Here is a 15,532-nt window from a genome sequence, read left to right as displayed (position 1 = left end):
CTGAGACAGGGATACCCTGGATGATGAATGGGATCTTCAGACCCTGAGCTACCAGATCCTTGGCCAGGGTGTCAGACTTTTATGAAAGAGAGCGATAGCTAGCTAAGGCCTTTCCTCAGCATGGAACCTTATTCTGCCAGGGAGGAGACTGGAGAAGCCAGCTCAGTGCATTTCCTGCATTGTTTTGCACTTGAGTTCCTCCACTAAAGAAGCAAGCTGATTTACTGCAAACCCTGACTCTCTGGACTTATTTCCTATTGGGGTGCACCACACCTTACCATCCCCTCCAGTGAGCAGCAACACATGGTGACACCTCAACGGTGTCTAGAGGGACCCAGCATAGTGCTGGGGCGACCTCAAACCTGGGAACTGCGGAAGCAATGTTCTTTCTCGTTTCAGTCCTGACATGCACACCATTGTTATTCAGTGTCCTCTTGACGGTGGACCCATGAATATTAACATTAGCTAATGTGTGAAAGGTCTTTAGTTGCTTAGAGGTTTCCTTGGGTTTCTTTGTGACTTTGCAGACTATAACATGCCTTGATCTTGGCATGATCTTTGTTTGTTGACCATTCCTGGGAATGGTCTTCATTTCCCTAGTTTGTAATACAACCTGCTAACTGTGGATTGGTGGACTACAAACTCTTTAAAGATGGTTTTGCAACCTTTTCCTGCCTGATGGGCATCAACAACTCTTCTTCTGAGGTCCTCAGAAATCTCCTTCCATTGATTGAAAACACCTGACTCCCCTTTAAACTGTTTGCTAATCCTAAAGGTTTGCATACTTTTGTCACTCACAGACATGATATTGGATCATTTTCCTCAATATATAAATGACCAAGTATAATATTTTGGACCCATTTATTTGATTTGATTATCTTTAACTACTTTTAGGACTTGTGTGAAATCTGATGTAGTTTTAGGTCAAATTTATGCAGAAATATTGAAAAAATTCTGAAGGGTTTACAGACTTTTATGCACCACTGTACTTTAGCCACTGTTAACACTATATCTCCCACAAAGCATTATAATGTCAATGCTGTGCATACATTCAAGCAGAGTTATATTTTCTACAGAACTTACCGGTAAACAAGGGGCAGATTTTAACCCAGGCAGTGACAGGGCCCTGAGTAGTATACTGACCCAGAGCGATCTCTAGGAAGAAGATAGGAATCCCGCAGGTAATAAGAAATATAATGTATGGAATAAGAAAGGCACCTATAGAAAGTGGAGAGGACAATTAAACAAATCCTTTAAATACACTGCATTTGGAAAATCTTCAGAACCTTTATATTTAGCTACAGTATTTTGCAACCTTGTGCTGAAAAAAAACAGTTTTCTCCCATCAATCTTTACTCAATCCCCCTTAATGAAAAATTAAAATATAATTTTAGAAATGTTTGAAAATGTATTAAAAAGGAAAAACTAAAATGCTGCATGGACATAAGTATTTAGACCCTTTGCTATGACACTTGGTTAGCCGTGGGGCCTCCCATTTATCTTGATCATCTTTGAGATGTTTCTGCACCTTGATTGGAGTCCACCTGTGGTAAATACAGATGACTGGACATGATTTGGAAAGACAAATCCCTATAAGGTCTCACAGCTGACAATGCATATCAGAGTAAAAACCAAGCCATGAGCAGGAAAGAACTGTCTGTAGAGATCAGAGACAAGGTTGTGTGGAGGCACAGATCTAGAGAACTGCTGCACTGACAGTTGCTAAGGGTACGGCCACATGGTCAGGTTGCGGCCGTGCTGCGGTCAAGAACCGCATTGCCAAATAGCCACAGCTGCCTTTCATTTAATCGTTTGGCCATTAACAATGAAGACCGACTATACAGTGTTAAATGAAAGGCAGCTGTGGCTGATTGGCCACCCAGTTCTTGACCGCAACGCGGCTGCAACCTGACTGTATCACGGTTGTTCTGTGTGGCCTCACCCTTAGAGCACAGTGGCCTCCATAATTTTTAAATGGAAGAAGTTTTGAACAACCAGAACTCTTCCTAGAGCTGGCTGCCCCAATGCCCCATCAATCTAAGTAATCGGGGGAAAATGGCCTTGGTAAGAGAAGTGACCAAGAAGACAATGGTCACCCTTTCTGAGCTACAAAGGTCCTGTGTGCAGATGGGAGAAATTTCCAGAAGGTCAACCATTTTGTTATGTAAGCAGGTGTGGACCCACTGCGCCACTGACTGGCTATACTCTGAAGGGGTGTGACTAAGCAACTACCTGGTCTTTAATAGAGCCTCTGAAGGTGAGGATAGGCTTGGGCCATTAGGGTAGTTGCCAGGTGCCACTCCAGAGCAGTCCCCGAGTCAGTGGCAGCTGACCAGGGGGTCAGAGATACTGGTGCAAGCACCAAGGGGAAGTACGTGGTCAGGAAGTCCGAAGTCAGGGCAGGCAGCGATCAAGCAAAGTCTGTAAATGAAGTCTATGGTCAGAGGCAGGCAACAAACAAGCAAAATCTGATAAATCCAAAAGCAGGGTCTAGTACACAAAAAAGCAGATACTCCAAAAACACCTTCACACTAGCAACTAGAAAAGCTAGTGACCATGAGTTGCTCAGGCACCTTGCTGAGGCAGGAAGTGCCTTTAAATACTTCCTGCAATCCAGCCATGGGCTGGGGAGACAGAGGGCATCTATGTGCTGCCTCACAAGGGAGGAGAGACACACCCATGCAAGCCCTAACAACAGTACAGGACTGAAACAGGAAGTAAGCTCTGGCATGGAGCACAGATACAACAGTTAAAGGGGTTGTCCGGGTTCAGAGCTGAACCCGGATATACCTCCATTTTCACCCAGGCAGCCCCCCTGACTTGAGCATCAAAGCAGTTCATGTTCCGATGCTCTCCTTTGCCCTACGCTAAATCTCGCAGGGCAAAGACATTTTTAAGAGTTCCGATGACGAACCAGGCTCTCTATGGGGCTGCCAGGAAGCCCGGTGACGTCACTGGCACTGATGGGTGGTCTTTAGCGCTGCCCTAGCCAGTAAAAAGCTAAAACACGCCCATCAGAGCCGGCGACGTCAAAGAACACACTTCCGCCCGGCAGTGTGTTATTCGCAAAGCAATAACTTCGGCTCATCGGAGCCTATACGTTCTAATACTGTACGGAGCTCCTACGCCATACAGTATTAGAGCAAAGTTTTATGCAAATCGACTTCGGATGTTTCATCCGAATTCGATTCGCTCATCCCTGCTAAAAACCATCACTGCAGCATTTCACCAATCTGGGCTTTATGGCAGAGTGGCCAGAAAGTAGCCAGTAAAAGACACATGAAAGTTTGCAAAAAAAACACCTAAAGGACTCTCAAACTGTGAGAAACAAGATTCTTTGATCTCATGAAACCAAGATTGAACTTTTTGGCCTCAGTTCTAAGCATCATGTTTGGTGGAAACCAGGCATTGACCAATATCATCCCTGGGCAGCATGGTGGCTCAGTGGTTAGCACTGGTGCCTTGCAGCACTGTGGTCCTGGGTTTCAATCTAACCAAGGACAACATCTGCATGGAGTTTGCATGTTCTCCGTGTGTTTGCGTGTGTTTGCGTGTGTTTCCTCCGGGTACTCCGGTTTCCTACTACACTCTAAAGACAACTTAGGTTGTGAGCCCCATTGGGGACAGCTTGATGCTAATATCTGTGAAGCACTGCGGAATATGTCAGCGCTATATAAGCGCATAAAATAAATAAATACAGTGAAGCATGGGGATGGCACCATCATGCTATGAAGGTGTTTTTTAGCCACTGGGAAAGGTAGACTACAGGGTGGGCCATTTATATGGATACACCTTAATAAAATGGGAATGGTTGGTGATATTAACCTCCTGTTTGTGGCACATTAGTATATGTGAGGGGGGAAATTTTTCAAGATGGGTGGTGACCATGGCGGCCATTTTGAAGTCAGCCATTTTGAATCCAACTTTTGTTTTTTCAATAGGAAGAGGGTCATGTGACACATCAAACTTATTGTGAATTTCACAAGAAAAACAATGGTGTGCTTGGTTTTAACGTAACTTTATTCTTTCATGAGTTATTTACAAGTTTCTGACCACTTATAAAATGTGTTCAATGTGCTGCCCATTGTGTTGGATTGTCAATGCAACCCTCTTCTCCCACTCTTCACACACACTGATAGCAACACCGCAGGAGAAATGCTAGCACAGGCTTCCAGTATCCGTAGTTTCAGGTGCTGCACGTATCTTCACAGCATAGACAATTGCCTTCAGATGACCCCAAAGATAAAAGTCTAAGGGGGTCACTGGATATGCGAAATTGCTACATGATGATGTGTTTCCCTCTTTATGCACTGAAGCTGGCACATTCCCTGAGTTTTTCCAGCAAGATGGTGCACCACCACATAATGGGTGTCAGGTCCGAGCATTCCTAGATGAACAGTTTCCTGGAAAGTGGATTGGTCGTCGTGGGCCAGTTGAATGGCCCCCAAGGTCTCCCGATCTGACCCCCTTAGACTTTTATCTTTGGGGTCATCTGAAGGCAATTGTCTATGCTGTGAAGATACGAGATGTGCAGCACCTGAAACTACGGATACTGGAAGCCTGTGCTAGCATTTCTCCTGCGGTGTTGCTATCAGTGTGTGAAGAGTGGGAGAAGAGGGTTGCATTGACAATCCAACACAATGGGCAGCACATTGAACACATTTTATAAGTGGTCAGAAACTTGTAAATAACTCATGAAAGAATAAAGTTACGTTAAAACCAAGCACACCATTATTTTTCTTGTGAAATTCCCAATAAGTTTGATGTGTCACATGACCCTCGTCCTATTGAAAAAACAAAAGTTGGATTCAAAATGTCCGACTTCAAAATGGCCGCCATGGTCACCACCCATCTTGATAAGCTTCCCCCCCTCACATATACTAATGTGCCACAAACAGGAAGTTAATATCACCAACTATTCCCATTGTATTAAGGTGTATCCATATAAATGGCCCACCCTGTAGTCAGAGTTTAGGGGAAGCTGAATGGAGCAAAGCGCAGAGATATTGTTAATAAAAACTGCTGTGGACCTCAAACTGGATAATGACCCTGAGCACACAGCCAAGACAACACAGGTTTGTTTTAGGGACAACTCTGTGAATGTAAAGTGGAGTGGCCCAGCCAGAGCTCTGACATGATTCCAATTGAATATCTCTGGAGAGACCTGAAAATTGCTGTCCACCAACTGTCCCCATCCATCCTGAGAGATCTTGGGAGAACCTGGAGAGAAACATGGCAGAAAATCCTAAAATGCAGATGTGAAAATCTTATTCACACGTCCGTGTTGAAATGCATGATGTGACAGCGGCTGCTGTGCGCCGCTGTTCCCCTGCTTACTGCTAGAGATGGCCTTGCGGTTCACCTGGCGGTCGTTTCGCGGCGAACTTTGCTTGTTCGCGATTCGCCGAACATGCAAAAATATGGATATTCGCACACGCCATATTTTTTTGCATAGCACTGAACTTTCACCGATGACACATCCATCAGATGGCACAGGACAGCCAATTGAGACGTTTCAGCACATGGATACACCCCCTACCCTATAAATATACCCGATCTGGCAGCCATTTTACATTCAGTTTTTTGCCAGTGTTGGGAGAGGTTGCTGTGTGGAGCAGGGACAGACTATCTGGGACACCAAACGCTAGCTAATAGGGCCCAAAAAGTTCTTTTAAGGACTGGTATAGGTGTGCTATCGATAGGTGTGACATACTGAGGGGTGTGATATACTTATAATATTGTGTGCGGTTCTGCTGAGATACCGCAGCTAGATAGAGGGACAAACGGTATTGGAATAACTAATTGCAACTGGTGTGATATACCTGTTGCCCCCCCCCCCCCGCCAGAAAAACTGATTGAGGGGTGTGATATACCTATAATATACCTTCTAACATAGAAAGTATATTATAGTGCATTTGTATTGTGCAGCAGTTGTGTGCAGTTCTGCTGCGATACTGCAGCTAGATAGAGGGACAAACGCTATTGGAAAAACTAATTGCAACTGGTGTGATATACCTGTTGCTCCCTAAAAAAAAACTGATTGAGGGGTGTGATACCTATAATATACCTTCTAACATAGAAAGTATATTATAATGCATTTGTATTGTGCAGCAGTTGTGTGCAGTTCTGCTGCGATACTGCAGCTAGATAGAGGGACAAACCGTATTGGAATAACTAATTGCAACTGGTGTGATATACCTGTTGCCCCCCCAAATAAACTGATTGAGGGGTGTGATATACCTATAATATACCTTCTAACATAGAAAGTATATTATAGTGCATTTGTATTGTGCAGCAGTTGTGTGTGGTTCTGCTGAGATACCGCAGCTAGATAGAGGGAAAAACGCTATTTGAAGAAACTAATTGCAACTGGTGTGATATATCTGTTGCCCCCAAAAAACTGATTAAGGGGTGCGATATACCTGCTTCCACAAAATACTGATTAAGGGGTTTGATACACCTGCTTCCACAAATACTGATTGAGGGGTATGATACACCGGCTTCCACAAAATATTGATCAAGGCCTGTGATACACCAGCTTCCACCAAATATTGATTAAGGGGTTTGATTTACTGGCTTCCAGCAAATACTCATTAAGGGGTTCTATATACATGTTTCCACAAAATACTGATAGAGGAGATATACCGCCTTCCACCAAATATTGATTGAGGCCTGCGATACACCGGCATCTACCAAATATTCATTAAGGGGTTTGATATACCCGCTTTCAGCAAATACTCATTAAGGGGTTCTATATACCTGTTTCCACAAAATACTGATAGAGGGGTTAAATATACAGGCTTCCACCAAATATTGATTGAGGCCTGCAATACACCAGCTTCCACCAAATATTGATTAAGGGGTTTGATATACCCGCTTCCAGCAAATACTCATTAAGGGGTTCTATATCCCTGTTTCCACAAAATACTGATAGAGGGGATTGATATCCACCAAATATTGATTCAGGCCTGCAATACAACAGCTTCCACTAAATATTGATTAAGGGGTTTGATATACCCGCTTCCAGCAAATACTCATTAAGGGGTTCTATATACCTGTTTCCACAAAATACTGATAGAGGGTATTGATATACCGGCTTCCACCAAATATTAATTGAGGCCTGCGATACACCAGCTTCCACCAAATATTGACTAAGGGGTTTGATTTACCGGCTTCCAGCAAATACTCATTAAAGGGGTATTCTCATCTTGCTAAATCATCCTGAGCTGCAGTTACGGCAGAAATCACTTCCTGGTTTGAGGCTTCTAAAGCTGGGCGGGCTTAGAAAGCTAGAGTGAAGGCCGGCGAAACCTCCTTATTAGCTCACACTGAGAGCTCGTTCATGTGGATAGTATGATAGTATTGTGCCCAGCGTCCCTGCAATAAATCACATTGTGCCCAGCTTCCCTAAACTAAATTACATTGGCCCCAGCGTCCCTGCAATAAATCACATTGTGCCCAGCTTCCCTAAACAAAATTACATTGGCCCCAGCGTCCCTGCAATAAATTACATTGTGCCCAGCGTCCCTGCTCTATATATTTTACCCCCTTTGATAGTTCTAATAAATAAAATCGTTGGTGGATAAGTGGTTGAGATTCTCCTGGCACTTACATATGCTGTCTATGCACCTCCTCGGTACTGCCGCTCGCTCCTATGGGCACCCTCTCTCTCTCTCCGACGCTCGCCTGGAAGGCCGCGCTGCATACAGAGCAAGCGGCTCTGTATCAGACACGGCAGAGAAGAAATTAGATCAGATCAGCGCATGCGCAGCTAGCGTGCGCGTTCCTGTGAGACTGGCTGGCCGTCTGGGTGAACAGTAAGTGCGGTCTGCGCAAGCGCGGCCAATAGATGCGGCCGTGGAGCGGTGGGTTTCTATGGGTTTCCAAATGTAAACAATGCTGTAAGAGGGAAATAATTTTTCAGAATGGCTGCATTATAAATAATAGAACCTAATTGCAAAAATAGTCTATGGCACTAGGGGATTTTTTTTAGCTATGATCTTAAAGATGAGAATACCCCTTTAAGGGGTACTATATACCTTTTTCCACAAAATACTGATAGAGGGGATTGATATACCGGCTTCCAAAAAATATTGATTGAGGCTTGCGATACACCAGCTTCTACCAAATATTCATTAAGGGGTTTGATATACCAGCTTCCAACAAATACTCATTAAGGGGTTCTATATACCTGTTTCCACAAAATACTGATAGAGGGGATTGATATACCGGCTTCCACCAAATATTGATTGAGGCCTGCGATACACCAGCTTCCACCAAATATTGATTAAGGGGTTTGATTTACTAGCTTCCAGCAAATACTCATTAAGGGGTTCTATATACCTGTTTCCACAAAATTCTGATAGAGGGGATTGATATACCGGCTTCCACCAAATATTGATTGAGGCTTGCGATACACCAGCTTCTACCAAATATTCATTAAGGGGTTTGATATACCAGCTTCCAGCAAATACTCATTAAGGGGTTCTATATACCTGTTTCCACAAAATACCAATAGAGGAGATTGATATACCAGCTTCCACCAAATATTGATTGAGGCCTGCGATACACCAGCTTCCACCAAATATTGATTAAGGGGTTTGATTTTCCTGCTTCCAGCAATTACTCATTAAGGGGTTCTATATACCTGTTTCCACAAAATACTGATAAAGGGGATTGATATACCAGCTTCCACCAAATATTGATTAAAGGGGTTTGATTTACTGGCTTCCAGTAAATACTTATTATGGGGTTCTATATACCCGTTTCTACAAAATACTGCTAGAGGGGATTGATATACTGGCTTCCACCAAATATTGATTGAGGCCTGCGATTCACCGGCTTCCACCAAATATTGATTAAGGAGTTTGATATACCCGCTTCCAGCAAATACTCATTAAGGGGTTCTACATACCTGTTTCCACAAAAAACTGATAGAGTGGATTGATATACCAGCTTCCACCAAATATTGATTGAGGCCTGCGATACACCGGCTTCCACCAAATATTGATTAAGGGGTTTGATTTACCAATTTCCAGCAAATACTCATTAAGGGGTTCTATATACCTGTTTCCACAAAATACTGATAGAGAGGATTGATATACCAGCTTCCAACAAATAGTGATCGAGGCCTGCGATACGCCTGCTTCCACCAAATATTGATTAAGCGGTTTGATATACCAGCTTCCAGCAAATACTCATTAAGGGGTTCTACAAACTGGATTCCAAAAAAGTTGGGACACTATACAAATCGTGAATAAAAGGCCTCATGCACACGACCGTATTTTTTTGCGGTCCGCAAAAACGGGTTCCGTTTTTCCGTGATGCGTGACCGTTTTTTCGTCCGTGGGTCTTCCTTGATTTTTGGAGGATCCACGGACATGAAAAAAAAGTCGTTTTGGTGTCCGCCTGGCCGCGCGGAGCCAAACGGATCCGTCCTGACTTACAATGCAAGTCAATGGGGACGGATCCGTTTGACGTTGACACAATATGGTGCAATTTCAAACGGATCCGTCCCCCATTGACTTTCAATGTAAAGTCAGGAGTTAATATACCATAGGATCAGAGTTTTCTCCAATCCGATGGTATATTTTAACTTGAAGCGTCCCCATCACCATGGGAACGCCTCTATGTTAGAATATACCGTCGGATTTGAGTTACATCGTGAAACTCAAATCCGACAGTATATTCTAACACAGAGGCGTTCCCATGGTGATGGGGACGCTTCAGGTTAGAATATACTAAAAGAACTGTGTACATGACTGCCCCCTGCTGCCTGACAGGTGCTGCCAGGCAGCAGGGGGCAGCCCCCCCCCCCTGTAGTTAACTCGTTGGTGGCCAGTGGGCCCCCCCCCCGACCTCCCCTGTAGTTAACTCGTTGGTGGCCAGTGGGCCCCCCCTCCCTCCCCTCCCTCCCCTGTAGTTAACTCATTGGTGGCCAGTGGGCCCCCCCCCACATCACATCACCCAAAGAACACCATCCCCACAGTGAGACATGTTGGTGGCAGCATCATGCTGTGGGGATGGGACTGGGAAACTGGTCAGAGTTGAGGGAAAGATGGATGGTGCTAAATACAGGGATTTTCTTGAGCAAAACCTGTACCACTCTGCGTGATCTGAGGCTAGGACAGAGGTTCACCTTCCAGAAGGACAATGACCCCAAACACACTGCTAAAGCAACACTTGAGTGGTTTAAGGGGAAACATGTAAATGTGTTGGAATGGCCAAGTCAAAGCCCAGATCTCAATCCAATAGAAAATCTGTGGTTAGACTTAAAGATTGCTGTTCACAAGCGCAAACCATCCAAACCATCCAACTTGAAGGAGCTGGAGAAGTTTTGCAAGGAGAAATGGGCAACAATCCCAGTGGTAAGATGTGGCAAGCTCATAGAGACTTATCCAAAGTGACTTGGAGCTGTGATTGCCACAAAAGGTGGCTCTACAAAGTACTGACTTTAGGGGGGTGAATAGTTATGCACATTCACTTTTTCAGTTATTTTGTCCTATTTGTTGTTTGCTTCACAATAAAAAAAACCCCCAAAAAAACATCTTCACAGTTGTCGGCATGTTCTGTAAATTAAATGATGCAAATCCTCAAACAATCCATGTTAATTCCAGGTTGTGAGGCACCAAAATATGAAAAAAGTCAAGGGGGGGTGAATACTTTTGCAAGGCACTGTATATATTAAAAACGTGTTTCTGACAGTCAATTGCATGTGTTTTGCTATTTTTGTACTGATGTTGTATTACATCTTGCCTTATACTCCCTCCACCTTCAAAGCTACATTCAAAATGTTGCTAGTTTCCACTTATGTCTCAGATGGAATAATTTCACAGGTCACAGCTGCACTCCGCTGGTTCGGTGTCTTTACAAAGCATGCCCTATGTTGGTCCATAAGCACAGTGACGATGCAAGTGGTAGACAGCAGAATTGTGAAAACGGCTTTGGATGTGGTCTGAGTAGATTGAGATTACTTCTTGCAGACTAAGGGCTCAAGAATAGGACATGTTCTGTTTTTTGTGGCCCCATTGAAGTGAACGGTTCCGTATATGGGCCGCAAAAAAAACAGAACAGACATTAAAAAAAAAAAAAACGTTTGTATGCATGAGCCCCAACCCTCACATTTTGCTTAAAAGATCATTCTTGCTCACCTCCACCATTTTTGTAACATAGATAGGGGAATCTCCAGATATTTCCCAGACCAATAATTCCTCCTACAACAGATAAAATAAACTCCACTCGGCTCCCCCACTGTCCCCGTGCCTTCAGCTCAGGCTCTTGGACCTCTTGGCAAAGCTCTTGGCAAGGAGTAGGTGGATTCTGAGAATTACTCATGGTTGGATCACAGTCTGAAGAACCTAATGGTAAAGACATAGTTGAGGAGTCAAGAAATCAATTATCACATTACAGACTAAGGGTTCATTCACACGACCGTTAGGCTTTTTCAGTGTTTTGCGGGCCGTTTTCCACAGATCCATTTTTCCGGGGGGGTTTTTCAGTAGTTTTTCTGGTTCTGTTCCGTTTTTCCGTTCCATTTTTCCGTATTGCATATACAGTATACAGTAATTACATAGAAAAAATTTGGCTGCTCATAACATTTTGAATAGATTGTTCCGCAAAAACGGAACGGTTACGGAAGACATACGGAGTACATTCCGTATGTGTTCAGTTTTTTTTGCGGACCCATTGACTTGAATGGAGCCACGGAACGTGATTTGTGGGCAATAATAGGACATGTTCTATCTTTGAATGGAATGGAAAAACGGAAATACGGAAACGGAATGCATACGGAGTACATTCAGTTTTTTTTGTGGAACTATTGAAATGAATGGTTCCGTATACGGATTGTATACGGAACGCAAAAAATGGCCCGTATACGGAATGCAAAAAAAGTTTGTGTGAACGAGCCCTAAGGCTACATGCACACGAACGTATTTTGTTTCCGTGTCCATTCCGTTTTTTTTGCAAATAGGATGCGGACCCATTAATTTCAATGGGTCAGTAAAAAATGCGGATAGCACACTGTGTGCTGTCCGCATCAGAATGTCCGTTCCGTAGCCCCGCAAAAAAAAATAGAACTTATTCAAAATTGAATATAGGGTGGGGCACCACAAATCAAAAAACTTAGGCATGCCAAATTGCCAATGCTCCGTAGATATATTATTAAAATGCACATTCAACAAGTTAATTTCAGTTGCACCCAATAAATGACCCTGCCAAAGTGTCAGTCTGGCAGAAGTAAGCCCTGCACCAAAACCTTAGCAACAAGATGAGGAGTCCATGCCCTGACTGACACTTGAAACAGACAGTTTACCTAAAATGCTCTAATATGCATGGAAGGGCCATATTGTACAACAATTGCTCTGGTTGTGTTATTTACTGTATAGCACTGATATTTGAGCACTCTATGGCACCATTTCCCAATCATTGGTACATGCACCCGATCTCCACGGTGGCCGCTTCTTTAACAGTGATCTAAACAGTGGCCGCCCCCTTTTAACAGTGACTACCCCTTTAACAGTGACCTCCACAGAGCCCGCCCCTTTAACTGTGACCTTCACAGTGCCCGCCCCTTAACAGTGACCTCCACAGTGCCCGCCCCTTAACAGTGACCTCCACAGTGCCCATTCCTTTAAAAGTGACCGCCACTTTAACAGTGACCTCCACAGTGCCTGCCCCTTTAACAGTGACCTCCACAGTGCCCGCCCCTTTATCAGTGACCTCCACAGTGCCCACCCCTTTAACATTGACCACCCCTTTAACAGTGACCTTCATAGTGGCTACCCCTTTAACAGTGACCTTCACAGTGCCCGCCCCTTTAACAGTGACTTCCACAGTGCCTGTCCCTTTAACAGTGACCTCCACATTGCCCGTCCCTTTAACAGTGTCCATCCCTTTAACAGTGACCTCTACAGTAACCTTCACAATGCCCAACCCTTTAACAGTGATCGCCCCTTTAACAGGGACCTCCACAGTGCCCGCCCCTTTAACATTTTCCTCCACATTGCCCGTTCCTTTAATAGTGACTGCCCCTTTAACAGTGACCTCCACAGTGCCCGCCCCTTTAACAGTGAACACCCCTTAAACAGTGCCCCTTCCCCCCATGCATGTAGCAGTGTAGTTGTGCCGTCATATGTCATATGAATATATATTTAGGGACCTGCGAACTGCTAAAACCTGTGATCAGTTGTTATGGCAACCTGGAGTAGGACCTGCGAGCTTCTATTGGATAATAAGGGACATGTGACCGTGTAAATGGCAGTTCGGATTTAAGTGAAAGGCTTGCTGGCTTCTATTGGCTAATGCAGGTAATTTTTTGGGAATATCTCATGAACGGTACGTCCTAGAGAGCTGAGACCAGGTCTAAAACCTTCCCGGACACCTGATGTACCTGTGTGCCAAATTTGGTGAAGATTGGTCCAGTCGTTTGGTAGCGCATAAAGAACGTCCAGACGGACAGACAGACAGACGTCTAGACAGACAGAAACTCATTTTTATATATTATATATAAGAGATTATACTATTATATAGATCTCATGTAGATTATGCAGATCTCATTGGGCCACATAGCAAAACTTAGCATGGGCCCCACTCTCAGGCAATGCAGAATATAAAGCACAGTGCCCTAGATTTCTGACAAATTGAAATTTTTTTTATTAAGCAGAAGAACTTTTAATTAAAAAATATTATAATAAAAAAAATTACTCTCAGACTCACCCACTTTATCCAACTACTATATTGGAAAAAGTAGAACAGGTGCTTCAAAAATTTGGTGCTCATCCTGAACAGCAAATTTCTCAATGTTTTTATAGAAGACAATGGTCATAATAAATTAATCAATAAATTCTCCAGCTTCACTTCACATACTACAAAGCTGGCTGCTTGCCGCTACCACTAGGAGTAGCTCAATGCATAGGAATTTATACAGTGCAATGGAAGCTAATATAATGTATTTGCACTGAGCTAGTGCAGCTGCTTGAAAATGCAGTTCCTTTACTTTGAATGGAAGAAGCAGAGAAGAAGATCAGGTCCGGAGGTGAAAACAAACATTGTTGGAAATAAGGGAGAGGATGTCACAGCAGTACAGTGCTGGCAGATTCCGTAGAAGGTACACTCCCTCTGCTTCTGAGTGAAATGCATCTAGTTGTGCAGCTGAAACAGGGACTAATATGGCTGAGGATGACATTAGGGAAGCCCAAAAAAAGACCTGCTCCTTCACACTTATGAATGTAGAAAGAAGCACAAACATTAAGCAAACTTCTTTTTTTTTTTTTGAAAACTCAGATATGCTTTAAAGAGGATCTTAAAGAGTCATAACATCACTTCTCGCAACATTTGTAGAATCGCTGCTTCTACCCGGCCGTCTGCCATCTAGGCTACAGCAGCCATCACATCACTTCATGTGCAGAAGCGCGGCTCCTAGCTGGCTCTATGTGATTTATGGATGGCTCTGTAATGCATGGTGCTTTCATATGCTTTCTGTATGGCACTATTATGTGTGCACTGTACGGTACTATTGATTGTGATTTATGGATGACTCTGTAATGCATATTGCTTTCATATGCTTTCTGTATGACACTATTATGTGTGCACTTTTTACTGTACTATTATGTGCTTTTTGTATGGCAGTATGATGGTAATACTATGTAACTTATATATGCCACTATTATGTACTGTGCTATATTATAACACTGCATGGTGTTGTTATGTGCTTCCTGTATGGCACTATCAAGTGTGCACTTTACGGTACTATTATGTGCTTTTTGTATGGCAGTATGATGGTAATACTATGTAACTTATGTATGCCACTATTAAGTACTGTACTGTATTATGATACTGCATGGTGCTGTTATGTGTTTCTCTATGGCTCTTTGTTTTGGTGCTATTAAGTGGGAACTGCCACTGTTATTTAGCACAGCATGTCACTCTATATGGCCCTTAAGGGTACTTTCAATGCAGACAGCCCGCTATAGCTGAACAATGCATCTACTCTACTACCACAGCATGTACAGTATACTTCAGGAGTGTAAATACTGCATAGTCCCCTACCTGGAGACAGCATGTACTCTTCAGGACAAAACAGGGAATTAAAAAATGGTTATAATACAGATTGCAAAATAAAAATGCACATTATATGCATAAGACTGTATATAAAATGTGGCAAATATGTGAAAAGCTAACCTGGATCATTACACTGCACCTGCCCGCATGCAGCAGCCATCTCGTCGGCATCAAAGCTCCTCTGAAACTTGTTTGGTGGGTATCCTCCTCCCTTTGGCAGAGGGAACAGTGGCAACAGCAAGAAGGAGGAGACATGGAAGTTATCTCAAAGACTGCCATTTTATACGATGCCTTGGTATAAATGCTCACAATGGCAAATATTATGTGTGCCCAATAGCTGGCACTATGTGCACTGTAAATGGTCATAACGCTATGGCTGTTATGTGAGCATTAGATTTTGAAAGAGCTTAGCATGGCATCTGTGTCATTCCAAGCTCTTTCAACGTGGACTCATAGTTCAGCCAAGGTGTTT

At 43.5% G+C, this 15,532-nt stretch overlaps 1 protein-coding gene across 2 annotated transcripts in view; it reads right to left on the bottom strand.

The window, feature by feature from the left end:
• LOC121004217 (sodium- and chloride-dependent betaine transporter-like) overlaps positions 1–15,260 on the bottom strand; it is a 140,276-nt gene extending 125,016 nt beyond the window's left edge. Inside the window, exons 1-3 of one of the 2 annotated variants that reach the window (XM_040436389.1) lie at positions 15,181–15,260; positions 11,151–11,357; positions 1,084–1,218 (exon numbers count right to left, since the gene is read on the bottom strand). In XM_040436389.1, the coding sequence (XP_040292323.1) occupies positions 1,084–1,218; positions 11,151–11,357; positions 15,181–15,220 (382 nt within the window). In that variant the 5' untranslated portion in view covers positions 15,221–15,260. The remainder of the gene's footprint in view (positions 1–1,083; positions 1,219–11,150; positions 11,358–15,180) is intronic. The other variant, XM_040436393.1, reaches the window with a different exon arrangement.
• Between the last annotated feature and the right edge of the window lie 272 nt (positions 15,261–15,532).

The sequence above is a fragment of the Bufo bufo genome, chromosome 1 (assembly GCF_905171765.1).
Source record: "Bufo bufo chromosome 1, aBufBuf1.1, whole genome shotgun sequence".
Classification (NCBI taxonomy): Eukaryota; Metazoa; Chordata; class Amphibia; order Anura; family Bufonidae; genus Bufo; species Bufo bufo.
This window is presented reverse-complemented; position numbering and strand designations above follow the sequence as displayed.